The following is a 16,933-nucleotide window of genomic DNA, read 5'->3' on the forward strand; positions in this document are numbered from 1 at the left end:
TTGTTTTCTGTCCAAAAGAAAGTGCACTATGTAAACTTTACTTTGGATTTATGTAGAATGAACTCCAATCCCTTACTAAATGATCTGGAGCAAGTTTCTGATATTCTCTGAGCATTAGTTTTCTCATCCCCAAATAGAAAAATATACCTCACCTGTGAGACTGTCGTAAAAATGAAAGATGATGCATGCAGCAATGTCATATACACAGCACATGTTGCTGCATCATAGTTCTCATTAATCACAACAGTAATGATATTCCAGATTGTTGTTTAAATACAGTAGTACATTTACGAAATGTACTACAGGTTCACTGATGTATTTTTCATGTGTTTGTGGACAAAACTGCCAAAAGCATTTTACACTTAGGACATAATTTTTTTCAGGTTTTTCCAGTTGTTGAGTCATTTAAAACTCCTATTGACACATTAGAACATTTAAATATATTTACCACTTTTGTATGAAGTCATCAGAATTTGAATTAGTTTTCCACAAGACAATAGAAAAGAGTGTACTTCTAACATAAATTCTAAAATATCAAGCCTTTTTATGAAGAGATGATGACTGAAATCAAAGAATTACATGTATCCTACATCTCAGATCTTGAAAAATCTGATAGTGTGTTTTCTATGTGGGTGTTGAACAAGATTCTAGAGATACAACAAACTCCTTGCCATTGTAGGACTTATATTTTATATAGAAAAGAAGCAAGAAGTGTAAGATAACGTTTTTTGTTTGTTTGTTTTTGTTTTTGTTTCATATTGACTTTATCTTGCACTTTCATTTTCCCACTGACTGATATCCTGAAACCTCCTATTTAGGTTTGTGTGGAAGCAAGCTAGGATTCACAGAATTCTGAATTTCAAATCAAAGTTCAAACATTACAACTCATAGCCTTAGGGTTAGGAGCAATCCAAAACACAGAGATCCTTAACTGCATTAATACTTTTTGCACTACATTTTCTGTTCAGTTTATTTTTGTCTTGACTGAGGAACCGAACCATTTGTGGCTGAGAAGCATTGTCACAAACAAGTATCATTCCAAATGGTGTCTGAAATACTCTTCAGATAGACGTTTTCTCTTTTGTTTTCACAGATAACTATAGAACTATAAGGGGCAGGATGCATTTATTTTGATTTCTTATTTGTCCACAAGTTAACCATTAGTTCTCAGGAAATAGAAGTACATGTGGATAATTCTGAAGGTTAATGTAACCCACCGAAAAGAGTTCATTTAAGCCCTAGCTCAGACCTTTCTTCCCAAGATTTTATTCTCTTCCTTACATGTGTAAATTAGCCTGCTTGTTTTCTCTTAGGTAGTATGTAGATATATTTTCATTTGTTTTACCATGTGCAGTGGTGGAGGAGAGGGGGTTGTCGTCTTTTATCTTATCATCTGTCCCTTATGAAATGAGGCACACATTTGCCCAATAAGAGAGCTAGGTTCCGGCAGAGTCTTGTGATCAATAAAAGAGTGAAGCAACTCGCCATATGGGTATTGAATCTCTGACCGACCCTGTCTGATGATGCTTGACTCTGATTAATCAATTAAGCCTGTCACTTGCAGTCTCTTCTTGTTCTCCTTTGACTCTTTTAGATTAAAATACCACAGAATGGGAATGAGTGTTTATTTCCATTTGTAGCTACTTTAGGTATCTTCATACTTGTATAGAATCTTAACAGTATTAAATGCTTTTATTGCTTTTTTATTTTTGCAAGTTACAAATATGTTTCCATAAAGCAGTTCTCCTTAGTTAATTTCTGTACTTCATTTCCATAAAGTCATCCTGCATTTCTAAATCCAAGAATCCCTTATATACTCAACCTTGGTTTGACTTTGTCTGCCCTGGTTATATGTCTTCTGCATAATATAAGTGAAGTTAAATTTCAAGAGTAACAAAATAGTGTCTCTGGAAAAGGCATTATCTGAGCAAGGCATTTGGTGGTGAGGGAACTTCTCACACTGGACCAAAATTGGAGAAAAGAACTAAGCATAAGAACCCATGGTGAAGAAAAAAGATTTACAATTTGAAAAGTAGTTTCAGCTGGTCCGCTTGTAACTCAAAAGAGCCAAGTGTTTGAAAATGAGCTTTTCTCCCCTCAAATATGATGAGCATTTGTCATCTTTATTTCTAGAGTATAGTCATAATTCCTTCATAGATTTTTATTTCAGGCTGTCCTAACAGTGACTGTATGTAAATTCAGAATTATAGCCAGATGGTTGGAAGAGGTGATAAAAAGCAATCCTGGTTTTGTAGGAAAGTGAAAATTGCCCATAAGACTTTGTTTTTACCTTTAAAACAGCAGGACATTGTTTCATGAGACCTGTGAAGGAACCAATACATTAACTTTAATGGCTAGGAACTAAATTAATTTCTCATATGTATGCAGAATACTACCATGAAATACGTAGAATTTTCAGAGGTAAAGATCAATTGACTTACTTACTTTGGGGGGATAGCTAGCAAAGGCTATTTTCTTCCCAAACCACTCTTTAGGTTACCTCCTTTTTATAGGATTCACTTTTGGGTTCTGATCTTAATGACTTGGGAACCAGATACCTGGGGAGTCAGCTAAAAGCCCTCACTGTTTCATCTGCTCTCCATTTCACCAGCATTCGGCAGTTGTCTGCCCCTGGTTTAGAATACGGTAAATTAGAGATGGCTTTCCCGGTTGACTGGTTCAAGAAAATGGGTGCTCAAGAGAAAATGCCAAACCCAAGTCTTCATATTGACTTTGAGCCACGCTTAGGCAAGCAAAATTGGTGTCTTTTAAGGAGACTGGGTTTCTTTTTTCTATTATTCCTTGTTAAAATTAGGATTCATGGCAAGATCCTCCAGTGATATAAACTAGGTAGATAGAAAGGTAATAATTTATACCTTCACAAAGAAAATCATCCTCTCCCTTTAACTAACTATGCCTCTCTGCAGGGTGGCTCCCGCTTGCCTGCAATTAGCAATACAGCTCTTCCTGATATAGTCTATATGGAATTATCCTAGGTGTGCTTCTGTGGCAGCAAAGAGCCAACTACCAAATTGCTATGAGGAATAAATGAGAAGTTTAGTCAGAGAAATGAAAATCACAGAGAGATGCAGCTGCCATAGTCTTAGGCAGCGATTCTCCCAGGCCTGTGTTCTCAGCTGACAGCTCACCAAGCTGTGTAGAGAGCCACGTGTCCCCACTGGGATAATTGCTTTTTCTGCATGAGTCTCTTGTTGCTTCTCTCTGATGATCAAGTGTGTTTAAACTCCTGGCAGAAATCATGTTGGTTTTTAAATGATACTGTAAAGTGTACCAGCAAACAAATGAAATTGGATCATGTTCTCTTGTATGCATGTAGCCCGAGCAGATATGGGATGCCAATGGACAGATCCTAATTGCCTGTTTTTCCTCTCAATTCCACTCCTAATAGAACAGTTGAAAGACCTACAATAAGTTGTGTTCTTTTTCCTTGTAATGCTGTTCCTTTTAATGTAAGTAAAATGTGGAATGATCATGTGTTTTCAATTTGCCATTTTCATAATTTCTTTACAATGTATATGTACTTATCCAGGCATCCTTCTGTTGTACAAGATTTTTTCATGAAAATCTCATGAACATTGTTCATACCATAAGTAGGCTATAAAGAAGAAGGAAGCTTTGCATAAGAATGGACAAGTAAATGGATTAGTATCATTCAGGTGAAAAATTTTTACAGTGTGAATGAAATCTAACTTTTTTTTTATAATCTATAGTAAAAAAGTATTGTAAATATTAGCATATAATCTATTTTTTCTTAGTTTAACCCATCCAAGAGACACAGTCACTCTCACTTTGTATCACGAGTCCATATTGAACTGGTCCTGAGTACATGCCAGCTTTGCCTAACAGCTTTTGGATGACTAGTTTGAAACCGGATCACATCTCATCAAGAAACTTGAGTGGGAAATATTTAAGACAATGCATTTCTTTTTCCTTCTCCCCCTCTTCCTCTTCCTCCTTCTCCTTCTTTTTTCTCTCTCTCTTTCTTTCTCTCCTTTTTTGTGAGGTCTCTGTGAACCACAATAAAATAGGAATAGAAAGAGTTGAATTTTTTTTGGAAAATATATTGAGAGGCAGCAGCCTTTATGAAAAGTAGAAAGGAAATAAACTTTGTTAGCCAGGAAGGAGAACTGTGATTTGGCTAACCATGGTATATTGTTTATTTATCTATCTAAAATAAAACTTATGTTTGAGACTTTAATATGAAATCCTGTTGTTATGGATACATGATATCAGTTTTCAAAACATTTTGTGTGACAAGATTAGTACAAATAAATAGAATAAATAAAGGTTAAGTTCTTGAAATTTCTTCTTTTTTTTTTTTGCTGTACGTGGGCCTCTCACTTTTGTTGCCTCTCCTGTTGTGGAGCACAGGCTGTGGACACACAGGCTCAGCGGCTATGGCTCACGGGCCTAACCGCTCCGTGGCACGTGGGATCCTCCCAGACTGGGGCACGAACCCGTGTCCCCTGCATCGGCAGGCGGACTCTCAACCACTGTGCCACCAGGGAAGCCCAGAAATTTCTTCTTATACTTAAGAAAAGTGTTGATGGTGACAAGAGTAGTAGATATAAATTGTTTTATATCAATGGTTTAAAAAATTTTTTTTTAATTTATTTTTTGGCTGCATTGGGTCTTCGTTGCTGTGCACGGGCTTTCTCTAGTTGAGGTGAGCAGGGGCTACTCTTCGTTGTGGTGCGCATGCTTCCTATTGCGGTGGTTTCTCTTGTTGCAGAGCATGGGCTTCAGGCGCACGGGCCTCAGTAGTTGTGGCACATGGGCTCAGTAGTTGCGGCTCACGGGCTCTAGAGCACAGGCTCACTAGTTGTGGCGCACAGGCTTATTTGCTCCAGGGCATGTGGGATCTTTCCAGACCAGGGATCTAACACGTGTCCCCGGCATTGGCAGGTGAATTCTTAATCACTGTGCCACCAGGGAAGTCCTATATCAATGGTTTTTGATAGTGGAAATTTTTCAAAAACTTACATTTTTATCTGCTTACTAACTCCATTAAAATTTAGGTTCCAAAGAGTGAAACAGCAAAATTATGAAGGTGTATATTCAAAAATATAAAGTACCTACACATGATATTCAACCATAATTAGAAAAACATGAAATTATTTCATTCTAGACATGGCTTTTTTACTAACGGTTCTTAAGGAACTGCTTACCTGGGAGTGTGAGTAAGAAATATTGCCAAATAAGAAATACTGTATTCTTTGATATTGTATAAGATCTGAATTATATGAATTATCTTTTACTTGGTTATAATATTTTTAGACTGCCGTGAGACATGTATTTTATCCAACCTTTTGCCTATCATTTGTACAATATAATTACACTACCACCAGTGTTTTTGCTTAATTTAGAATGCAACAAAGCATTATTGATTTTGAAAGGTACTATGGTATATATTAGAAGGTATGGATGCTTCAGTCAGAATTGTTTACATGAAAGGTTGATACCACTCTTGCAACCAGATTGGAAAGTAATGGGTATTTTTCCATTTCCTCCCATTCTCTGCTCCCTGATCAAACAATATATCTTTTTTTTTTTTTGAGGGGGGAGGTTATTTTTGTTGTTGTTGTTGATTTAATACTAAATGTTAAAGAAATAAAAGCTGTTACCGTGACTCTTCTTTACATGTCTCTGTTGAAAGGAGTCCTTAGGAACCATCCTTGCAGTTTAGTTCACCAAAGAGAATGTTTGGGGGCTGTGACTGGCCATCTGGGGTACCTGCATCTCATGGTCATTAAGAAGTCTTAAACCCATGCAAAGTACTTCCCTTCTAGCTCACAACCGTTTGATATCAGTTCTACAGGTCAAAGATCCAGGCAGAATTGGCAGCATTGCTATGAAGAGATATTCTGCCCAAAGAGACTTAGTGAATTGTTTAAGGATGATACACTAGACTATAATTCAAAACCTCTCATCTCATTTACTTTGCAAAACAGTATGAAAACAGTGGTAAAGAATCAAGTGTTTCAGAAAAAATAATTTCTAAACCTGGGTGCTTTAAAATTTTTACTCCTCCAATTAACCCTGCTTATTAAGTCTTTACTACTGTAAATGAATATTTCTGAGTCTTTAATCTTTTAGAAAATTATAAAAATTAAGTACTGCACAATTTCTCATTGGTATAATGACACCTATTTGCATCTTATGTATATTGTTTAAACATATATCTCTTTTAGCATTCTAAATCAGTGTTCTTTTAATCCATTGTTAGGATCTATTTTAAAAATAGTATTTATAGTAAGAAACAGATTTTGACTGCAAAATCTACTAAAGGAAATGAGATAAATTATATGACAGTTTGGTGGTTAGCAATTTGAAATCATCTTTGAAGCCTTTAATATAATTAGTGGTTTCATTTTTGGTCTGCTGAACTCAAGTCACATTAGGTTAATGTAATTAAAAGCAGAAAAGATTTTGTGTAGCCAAACTAGTTAATTAGCCCCAGTTGGTTTAGTATATTAACCTAGAGGTGTATGGATAACATTGTTGGGGTGATGCCTGAAAAACAATTCCTGTGTAACAGATACTGCAAATCACCTGACTTGCTTTAGGGTAGAAAATGATGACATACCAAGGAGTTCATTTTAAGTTCATCTTTATTTCTGATTTTAAGCACTGATTGCAGGGTGAGCAGTATATGCCATAGAATAACCAGACAAAAATCTTACTTAATTTACTTTTTAAAAGAAAGCATGCTTCTATATGTGCAAAGATAATGTTCCTTCTTGTATTCTGGAAGTAAGAATTCTGACTGTGGTTTTTCATGCTTACCAGAAATATGAAATAATTCTCTTCACTTTTGTTTGAAAAGCTACATCTTATACCTGATTTTTCTATATCATCTTGTTACTCAGTAAACAATGCAATAAAGGAGACGAAAGCATTCTAGAAGAGATTTTCAACTACTTCAGAGAAGTCTTTAAGTACTAGGAGAGAAGGCTTTTACCCCTAAGGAATATAATCGTTTATAGCTTCTTAAAGGGAAAATGCTAGTATATAAGAATCCTATATATCAAGTACATTGAGGTATTCCATACCTTAATGTCACTAAAACTTTTTTTTTTAATCTGAAACTGTTCTGAAGAAAAATATAAAGTGTAAAGATATTTGAAACTTTAACATTTTTACCACCTTTTCCTTTCTCCTCCTGTCTCCTTCCCCAGAAGTAGCAACACCACTAGGACCTTTTTTGTTTTGTTTTCATCTAGTTTGTAGTTAGCCGAGGTCCCCCTTTAAGTGCTGTCTAGAGCTTATGGAAATGTAGGCTTCTAATGTGGTTACTACTGCAGGCCGATAAGGTAGATGGTAATGAGGAAGTGGGACCTCTGCTTCGATTTTTGACATAGGCTAGATGCCATATTGTCAGAAAACTTAACTCATTCTGCTTCTCCACTAACCGGTTAGGTTAATTGAAATAGAGCTGCTGCAGTGCAGTGTTTAACATTGTGTCTGTTCATTATACAAACTCATTTTTGATAGGTTTACAATTTGGCTGTCAGATCCAGCTGCAGGAAGAGAGCTGCCAGGAAATATTTCTTAGCTTGTTTTAAATAGTGATATTTTCACATTTATGGTGTTTTGTATGTGTTAGACATATTCTTCCTTTCTCTGTAGAGAGAGGAAATGTCAATTTTTGGTTTACAAAGGAGCACTAAGATTTAGAATGTGTATAGTCACCCTTTACAATCAATATTTTTATATGACAGCATAAAATGGTGATTGTTAATAGTAGGTACTGCTTTAAAGCTGGTACAGTATATTTGATCAGGGTTATAGCACTACGTTTTTTTCTATTCTTCTGTTTATTGAAAAGAACAGGCCACCATGCATTCCACATTTGTGACCATAGAGAATAGAATTATGGCTTTTGGTTTGCTCTGTTTCAATTCAGCCATTGACATAATGCCAAAATCAATTTGAACTTGTAGAAACTGAAGACTACCATTTGCATCCGTTATTTTGTGTGTTTCTCTGTTTTCAGTATTTTGTTGTTTCTTCCTTCACTTTTGTCAATTGTTGTCTCTATCATTTCCTAGGAAGTAAGTTTCTCCCAGGTTTGGTGAGGCTTGTTTGATTTTCCATTTAAGTTGTAATGTTCACTTTGGGGTTTTGAACCATTATTGCCAGTGAGTGTAGAGTAGAATGTAGAGTTTTATAGTGAAATTGTCTTGTTAATGGGATGGAAGTTGTGTAGGCTTATTTATACTAACCTGGGGACTCTCAGTAATGATTTTTCCAAATAGAGTAAACATTAATGGTATTACATGATTTTAATCCCTCCTTCCTTTTGTTATTTTAATCCAGCATTTATCCTTAGGCCAGAGCCAGGTCTTTAGAACAAAGTTTCTCAACCTCAGCACTATTGACATATGGGGTGTGTGAAAATTCTTTACTGTGGTAGACTCCTTTGTGCTTTGTAGGATATTATTGAGTTGAAAATGCAACTTAAAAAAGAAAAGCATGAATCACATGATTTTACTTTAGTAAAAGTGTGTATGTGTAATGCATATTTTATATCTATATTTCTATATCTATTTATCTATATCTATATTGAGAGAGAGGGAGGTACAAAAGAAAAACGCTCATAAAGTATTGACAGTAAACTTTTGGAAGGTTATTTTCTTTTCATGTGACATTTATTTGTTCTTTTAATGTATTCTGTTTGAAAACAGGTAAGTATATATGAAAACAATAAATCTATCATTAATATATCATGTAGCTGCTATAAACCTTTATGAAAATGCTTCAGTGGATAATAGACTAATTTTGCCTACAAAAGCAGTTTGCATTCATTAAAAATCTTTCGAGTGACTACTATATGCAGACATTTTTCTAAGCATGAGGGATAGAATCATGAGCAATGCAGAGAAAAGTCCCTGGATGATTTTTATAATGACACCTAGAGAATCATGGTCATTTTTTAAATAAAAGGACTGAAAAAATGTCAAGTTCTAAAGGCACAAAAATTAAAACTGCTCTGTTAATATTTGGTTTGTCCTAACACATAAAGACTTGGTCGCAATATCTAGTTTGGATGTCTGGATTGAAATAAAGCAATTTAGGCATTCCAAAACAGTGTGACCCCACCTTTATAAAGTAGTAGTTTCAACAAACTCCCAGTGTGGGATGAAAAAACAATTCTATTTGAATGGTTCCTTCCTTCCTTCCTTCCCTCCTTCCTTACTTTCTGTATTTTTTCTTTCCTCCTTTGTTTAATCTGTATACTGTACAAAATAACTGTGAGGTCAAAACCTCCATGAATAAACATTCTGGAAGTTACCCCTGACAAAACCTTTCTAAGGTTCAGAGCATTATAGTTATTCAGGGGTAATTGAACTCTACTCCCCACCAAAAGCATATTAAATTAAGTAAAGATAGTTCAATTTCCGCATCCCAATCTTAATTCATGGTTAGCTTTGGCCTACATATTGTACTGGAAGTCTGCTTACATTTGTAATTAATCCTTCTTCAAATAATTAAGTGTTCAAGAGTGTACCCAAATGACTTTCCAGATGATTTATTGGTATCTGTTCAGCCTCTGCCTCCTAAGTCCCCAAGAAACTGTTTGGACGGCAGAGACACGTTTTTTAGGACAGGTCAGGTTCTGTAATGTTTTGGAAATTAAGATATATTTGCTTAAAGCAACTCTGGCAAATTAAGTAATTAGAGACATTTTTATTTCCACATCTTGTAATACTAGAATATGCTTCCTTGAAATTACGTATAGCTAATATGTATTTACATGTTAATTATAGTCATATGGTATTAAGAATTTCCTAAACAACAAGGTCCTACTGTATAGCAAAGGGAACTACATTCAATATCCTGTGATAAACCATAATGAAAAGAAGATAAAGAATGTATATATATTTATATATATATATATATATGAAAAACTGAATCACTTTGCTGTATAGCAGAAATTAATACAACATTGTAAATCAATTATACTTCAATTTAAAATAAAAGAATTTCCTTTTTCTTTTTTCCACTTGCTAACCAAATTGTTCACACAATGTTTTTGGTTTTCATTTAATTAAATAATATGAAGGAACTTGGCTGGTTTGGAAAAACAAATTTCTAGTTATATAGAATATATAATTACTTTATGAGAAATGTAGGTAAGTAAAAATGTTTTGCCTCTTTTATATTGTACCTTTGGAATAAATTCTGTTTAAAGTTCTTACCTATAGAGTAAATACTACACAGCAGCTTTTTGATAGAATCAGTCTTTCTTTGCATACTTAGAAAGTAGACTTCACTTATGAAGACCTCCGACATGTAAAAATTACTATAGCAATTTTAATGATAGTCACGTGAAACTTTTTTTTAAGATACGAGGAGGAAAGCTCATGATTACTTACACCCGCAAAAGTGATGCTGGCAAATACGTTTGTGTTGGTACCAACATGGTTGGGGAACGTGAGAGTGAAGTAGCAGAGCTAACTGTTTTAGGTAAGTGCAATTTTATCTGATCTGCTCACTGTAAAGCTTTTCTCTTATTATTAATTAGTATCTTTATACAAGGGAGAAAGAAATGATCTTTTCTAGAAGGTAAACCAATATTTTGGGGGCTGGAAAAAAGACAGAAGAAATCAGTAAAGCAGCCTGAGATAATGTAGCCAAGACATAGGAAGACAATTAGGGAGGAGAAGTGGGGAACTCGGTGGAATAATTTTCTAAATAATTTTCTAAATAATATCTTAGATTATAAATCTGCTCTTATGGGACATCTAAAATGGCTTTTAGTTTGTTCATCTTTTTTTTTTTTGAGATGACTTTTTCTAATTTTAGAGAGACCTTCATTTGTGAAGAGACCTAGTAACTTAGCAGTCACTGTGGATGACAGTGCGGAATTTAAATGTGAGGCCCGAGGCGACCCTGTGCCCACAGTACGATGGAGGAAAGATGATGGGGAACTGCCCAAATCCAGGTATGGATCAGAATTTAATGATGGGATTCATCCACTCAGAATTTCTACAGTTCTCATCAGAACACTTTTCTCGTATAAGCCATTAGAATGGTCTACTCTAGACTCCTTGATCTCCTTGGGCCAGACACAGTAATGGAGATAATTAGAATCAGAAGGTTGCCATGCTTTCTTTGAGAGTATATAGATAACTGTAAGTTCATGACCCCAGCCTGCCCAGGGAACCCTTGGAAGATGTGACATTCCTTAAACAGTTTTCTCTTTGTCCAACCAGACTACAGTTAATACCAATGTCTTATATAGGAATAGGTAGGGAAGGGAGGTACAGCACCAAAGATGTAACTACAAACCAATTAAAAAGCAAACTCCCTTTTCCTTAGCTACAACATCACCAGGGAATGGTAGAAGAGGTCAGAGTTTCTTGATATCTGTCAAATCCTTAAATTGGCTAGAAGCAGAGATACGCTCGCAGCCTTAGGGAATGAGTTAATGAAATGAAACTTTCAGGCACTGTCTTTAGGCTGTCTTCTCTAGTGTGTCCATTCATTCAGCAGACATACCTTGAGCCCCTGCTAGATTTGGGGGTCACAGCAATGGTTTAGTTATAGTTTCTGCTGTCAAGGAGCTCACCAAAGGAGTCATGTATGGATAGGTACAGAGTAACGTAGCAAACCCTTTTGTTGCATAAAGGTAGACCCATGGGAGCAGAAAATCAGGAGAGAGTTCTCAAAGGAAGTGACATAGAAGCAATGTCTTGAAAAATATGTATCAATTTGATAAGCAAGAAAGAGGAAAAGAGTATTCCAGGAAAAGAGACATCACAACATAGACACAAATCTAAGACTGTTTTGAGTGGTGGAAATTTAGCATGGCGGCACACAGTGCATGTGGCAAGAAGTTATGGGAAACCAGGCTGGAGATAGTGAGGCTGGATTTACAGGATTTTGTATCGACTACAGAATTCTGAATCATACGGCATGCACATTGATAAGCCAGGAGGGATAACTATGAACAGGATTGCTTTTTAGAGGAAATAATTTTTTTAGCATTATGGATATCACATTAATGTGGCAAGGGGTTGGGGAGATGCCATTGCCTGGGTCACCATTGTTGTTGTCCAGGTAAGAGATGTGAATTGCCTGAACTGGGAGATGAGATGGAAATAAGCTAGGGGTCCATCATGGAGAGAAAGTTCTGAGACCCAATTGATGAATTGAATGATTTGGAAGGAAGATAGGTAGGTTGTGTTAGGAGAAAGAGTTGTTTTATGTGATAGGGTAAGAAAAAAAATTTTATCTAATGTATTAAATATTAAGTGTCCCTGGGGGTATGGTGTCTAATTATTAGTCAGGATTATGAATTTGGAGCTTAAGTGAAATAGGGGCAGCAAATGTTTGTGTGGTCGATCAATATATAAACTAGTGTAGATAGTATAACTCAGGGATATCATATAGAGTAAAAAGAGGATTAAGGTGAAATTTCAAGGGTCACCCAACATTTAAGAAAAGGCAAGATGAGGCAAGGCAAGGGAATTCCAGAATAAGACTCTCTGGGTTTAAATATTAACTCTGCCATTAAAACAGCTGAAGACCAAAGCCAAGCTACCTTACCTTCCTATGCCTCAATTTTCTCATCTGCCAAATGGAGATGAGCATAAGACGTCATAAGGTGTTATAAGAATTTTAAAAGATAGAACCTACAAAACGCTTAAAGTCTGACATATAATAAAAATTTATTTAATGGTCACTTAAATTTTAGTATGAGTACAGGAGCTTGAGGAAATAAACAAATAAGTGTCAACTTTGCCTAAAAATATTCTGTTAAAAAGTAGTTTTAATATTTTTGCCCACACGAATGTAAAAGAAGTGCTCTTTTCTACCTGCATGCTTACTTAGAGGAATGCTGCATTATTTACCTTCTGCTTTAAATTCTCTGAAGAGAATGTTGCCTGTGATTTGATACCTAAATACATATTTGTAATGATGGATTCTTTCAAGTAGTAAGTCACTTAACTGTACTTTCTTTTGTATGTCACTAGATATGAAATCAGAGATGATCATACCTTGAAAATTCGGAAGGTGATGGCTGGTGACACAGGGTCATATACTTGTGTTGCGGAAAATATGGTTGGAAAAGCTGAAGCCTCCGCTACTCTGACTGTCCAAGGTAAGGTTTGGGGAACATTTTTTGTGGTTGATTTATTATATGAGATACAATGTTGATATTTGAAAATATTACATATTAGAGTAGTCTATATAAAATATAGACTTTAAATAGTGCTATATATATATACTTTATTCCAAACATATTTAAAGGAAATTATTGTTTTGCCTATGGGAGCTCTATAAGTGTCTGTTACAGGAAATTGAACTAAGTTTTCAAAATTATGAGAGCATTGTCTTGGTCAAGTAGAGGAGGGGAGTGTGCTTTAATCTCTGGGTCTTCAAACATAGAGCTTTAATTAAATGAGAGCTACTGCCGCGAAGACTTGATCTTTCAATGAAAATAAGTCTACCATTCCTTCAGGTCATGAACTTTCAAGGATCTGTACAGTTCAGAACAAAAAAGTGAAAAGATTCTGTTTCCCTCTAGAATGTAAAATCTATCCACAGAGTAGGGACTTTTGCAGTCTTTTTCTGTGCACACCGTGCCTGTGACTTAACAGACATTCAATAAATATTTGTTGAGTGAATGAATTGCATTTGTACTTTGCTAATTTTGATGAAGATTTATTATTTGGTGTGATGTGAGCCAAAATGGGTGCCATATTCTTTGGCTACACGTTTTTGAATGTCAAAGTCACATCTTAAACTGATATGCAGAAATGGTTCTGTCACCTCCTTTGTCTCCATAATTTCATATGTTTTTCATTCTCATAATCACTTTTCCCCTTTTTCCATGATGTCATACTGATTATTTCTTACTATGTATCATCTGAGAACTTTCTCTCATTTTTTTCCTTTTTAGGGACAAATTGTTTATTGTGGAATTTGAGAGACAGTGACCTTTAAAGAGCATTTTGTTGGTGAAAAAATTCCGTATTTTGACACGTATATAGAGTAAACAGGGATTTTGGCCATAAACCACTTAGCTTGTTTCTGAGTATGACATTAGCAACACTTGCTCTGTCATCTTTTCTGAGCACTGTCTCCTCTAAGGCTATTGCGAAGAAAAAGGTGGCTTTTGAAGGAGAGCTTCTACTGTGGGCTTTCTACAAAAGAGGCTTGTGGGCTTTTTACAGTAGAAAAAAGGAATAAAGAATATTTCCTTCCTGTCTCTAAAGCCATTATGTCCCCCTTTGGGGGTTTTTAGCTCAACCTCATAAAAACAAAAGAAAAAAAAAGAAAAGCTCAAGAACAAACATTGAATTTCTAAGGCCTAGACTACTTCTCTTTAATCTAAGTTAGACTTGAGCTCCACATAAGACTAAAACTGTAAGAAAAGAAAACCCCTTTACATTTAGAGAAAGCATAAATTTAAGAGATGTCAAGTTCAAGTTCAGAAGCCCTCCAGAGGGAGTGAAAGTAGCCCAAGGTGAATACAAGACATGAAAAGGTGTATCTATCTCCAGGCAATTGTGACAGGGAGGTTGATTGTCTATTATATTAGTCAGAGAGATGATGCTTTTATAAATAATTGCCATTCTGCTGTGTCTACAGTAGACTTTGAAATCAAAATAGAGTTTCTTCCTGCAATTTTATACTCAATTCCAAAGTTAATTCAGCCTTAATTTTCCCATATGGAATTCTTGCTCCTAAGACTGGATTTCAGTGAAAACTGGGTACAAATGATCAAATCCAGAAACTACTTAAGGAATTTAGAAGTTCTTATTTCAACTGCATTGGGTTTTCTATAAACTTATGAAAGATCTGTGTACTGTTGAGAAGTTATTATTTTATTCAACTATTAAAATAAAATATGCATATTAACATCACTGTGAAAATACCTTTAACATGCTAGAATAATATACACAATATGTCAAAGAAAGTAACATGATTCCCAACAGCAGATGATAACTAAGAAAAAACACAAAGGAAACTTTTCAAAGGAAACTTGAGAAGTTATGTATTTTTTTCCTTTGAGATCGAATATAGAAAAATATTAGTTACTACAAAGGAAACTAATCAGAAATGAATACATTTGATAGCAGGAAACAATTATTAGAAATTCAGTAGCATAGTTGTTTTTGATTTCTGTATTTTATTTGTGGTTCATTTTTGAGGCACTATTGGAGTCAGTATGGGCTTAAAAATAATCTTCCTTTTCCTCACTCCTCATGCAATAAATATTTAATTTTGAGAATTGATGTTGGACAACAGAACCCTGTGTTACAATAGCAGTTTTGGGAAAAAAACTTTCTTAAATAAGGGTGAGTGTTTGATTTTCACCCCCAGTACAGATATGATTAGTTCTAACATTTAAAAATTAACCCTCATTTGAGAATTACTTCCTTTTTTTTGATATATATATATATATATATATATATATATATATATATATATATTGAAATCCCGATTCTGCTCTTTTAGAGACTCTGTCTGTATGTATTTCCTCAAGTATTCCATTCTCAACTCATGATTTCTTTGGTTTTTCTACTTGTGTATTTTTCACAGTCCTTAGTATGGTACTGGGCATCTAGTAGGCACTTTATATAATAAATACTTGTTACAATTTGAAATATGCATTTGAACTCCAACCTTCTGCTTGAGTGGTAAAAATGTCACAGTACAGTACGTCCCAGGGGAAATTCAAGCATCTTCTGGTGACTTTGATCCTGAGTGCTAACAGTAGGTTACATTGGATCAGATCTGAAGAGATTATCATCTCTGATGGCTGCCTGGTGGTCTGTGTTTGAAAGGGAACAGAGTAAAACCTGGGGCTGGACAGAGTTTCCTAAACTTAGATGAAGTTTGTTATCTGATCTTATCTGAACGTGTATATCTAAGCTTATCTGAAGCTTGTTAAATATGCAGATTATCAAGCATGCCCCTGGAGAACCTGATTTAGTAGATCTGGGTTAGAGCACAGAAATTTGTTTTTATTTTTGTTTTCAAGCAAGTTCATCAGTCTCTGGAATGAGGAGTTGCCTGCTGAGCTGACAGAAAGAATAAAGGGCTTTGAAAAATTGCTCTAGAGTTTGGGAATTACCAGGGCTGGACGAAGTGTGTTACAGAGAATTGTGTAGTGAAGAGTATAGACATTGGAGTCAGACAAAATGTAGTTGAATCCTATTTCTGTCATTTATCAACTGTGTGGCCTAGAAAAGGTTATTTAAATTGCATGAGTCTCAGTTGCCCATGTGTAAAATGGGTACTGTAATACCAACCTCACAGCATTTTTATAAGGATTAAATTAAATTATATATATAAAAAGCTTAACATATTGTCTGTTACAGAGTGTTTTATAAATAAGGAGTGTTGTAGTCATATAAGCGTTATTATTAGTGATAGCTTTATTGCTTAATTTTAATAATTATTGGTTATTTCATAAGAAAAATAGTAATGTTCAGATAATTCTAGACAGATAGGTCTTCCTTTGCCATTGTAAATGAGAAATCTGAAGTAGTAATATAGTCATGATAATTTATTATGTAACAAATTATTAAAACTCTTCTCAAATATAAAGCATTACATTTTTATTAAAAAAATCTTTATTGCCTTTTAAACTAAATGTGTTAAATCTTGTTAGTGCCATCAAAACTAGTGCTAGATTTAATGTTGAGGTTTTGCAAAATAACTAGATAATTTAATGAAAATTACGACCACTTGGGAATAGAAATGATTCAAAACCCGATTACATTTTATGTGCAATGGAGTGTTATCGTTATGAAAAAATGTTCAGCAGAGACACAGAGACTCTGCCGTAATTTGACCTACTGAAAAATAATTAATGTCCATTACATGACCAATAAAAAATGGTGAAGTAATGCTGTTTGGAATGATCACAACAGAGAAGTGTTTCTGTTTA

General features: G+C 34.9%; 1 protein-coding gene across 1 annotated transcript in view; it reads left to right on the forward strand.

The window, feature by feature from the left end:
• ROBO1 (roundabout guidance receptor 1) overlaps positions 1–16,933 on the forward strand; it is a gene marked incomplete at its 5' end in the record, with an annotated part of 793,256 nt that overhangs the window by 670,754 nt on the left and 105,569 nt on the right. The window contains 3 exons of the mRNA XM_079704144.1: positions 10,371–10,491; positions 10,831–10,969; positions 13,005–13,132. Coding sequence (XP_079560270.1) covers positions 10,371–10,491; positions 10,831–10,969; positions 13,005–13,132 — 388 coding nt within the window. The remainder of the gene's footprint in view (positions 1–10,370; positions 10,492–10,830; positions 10,970–13,004; positions 13,133–16,933) is intronic.

Source organism: Hyperoodon ampullatus (genome assembly GCF_949752795.1).
Source record: "Hyperoodon ampullatus genome assembly, chromosome: 5".
Taxonomy (NCBI): domain Eukaryota; kingdom Metazoa; phylum Chordata; class Mammalia; order Artiodactyla; family Ziphiidae; genus Hyperoodon; species Hyperoodon ampullatus.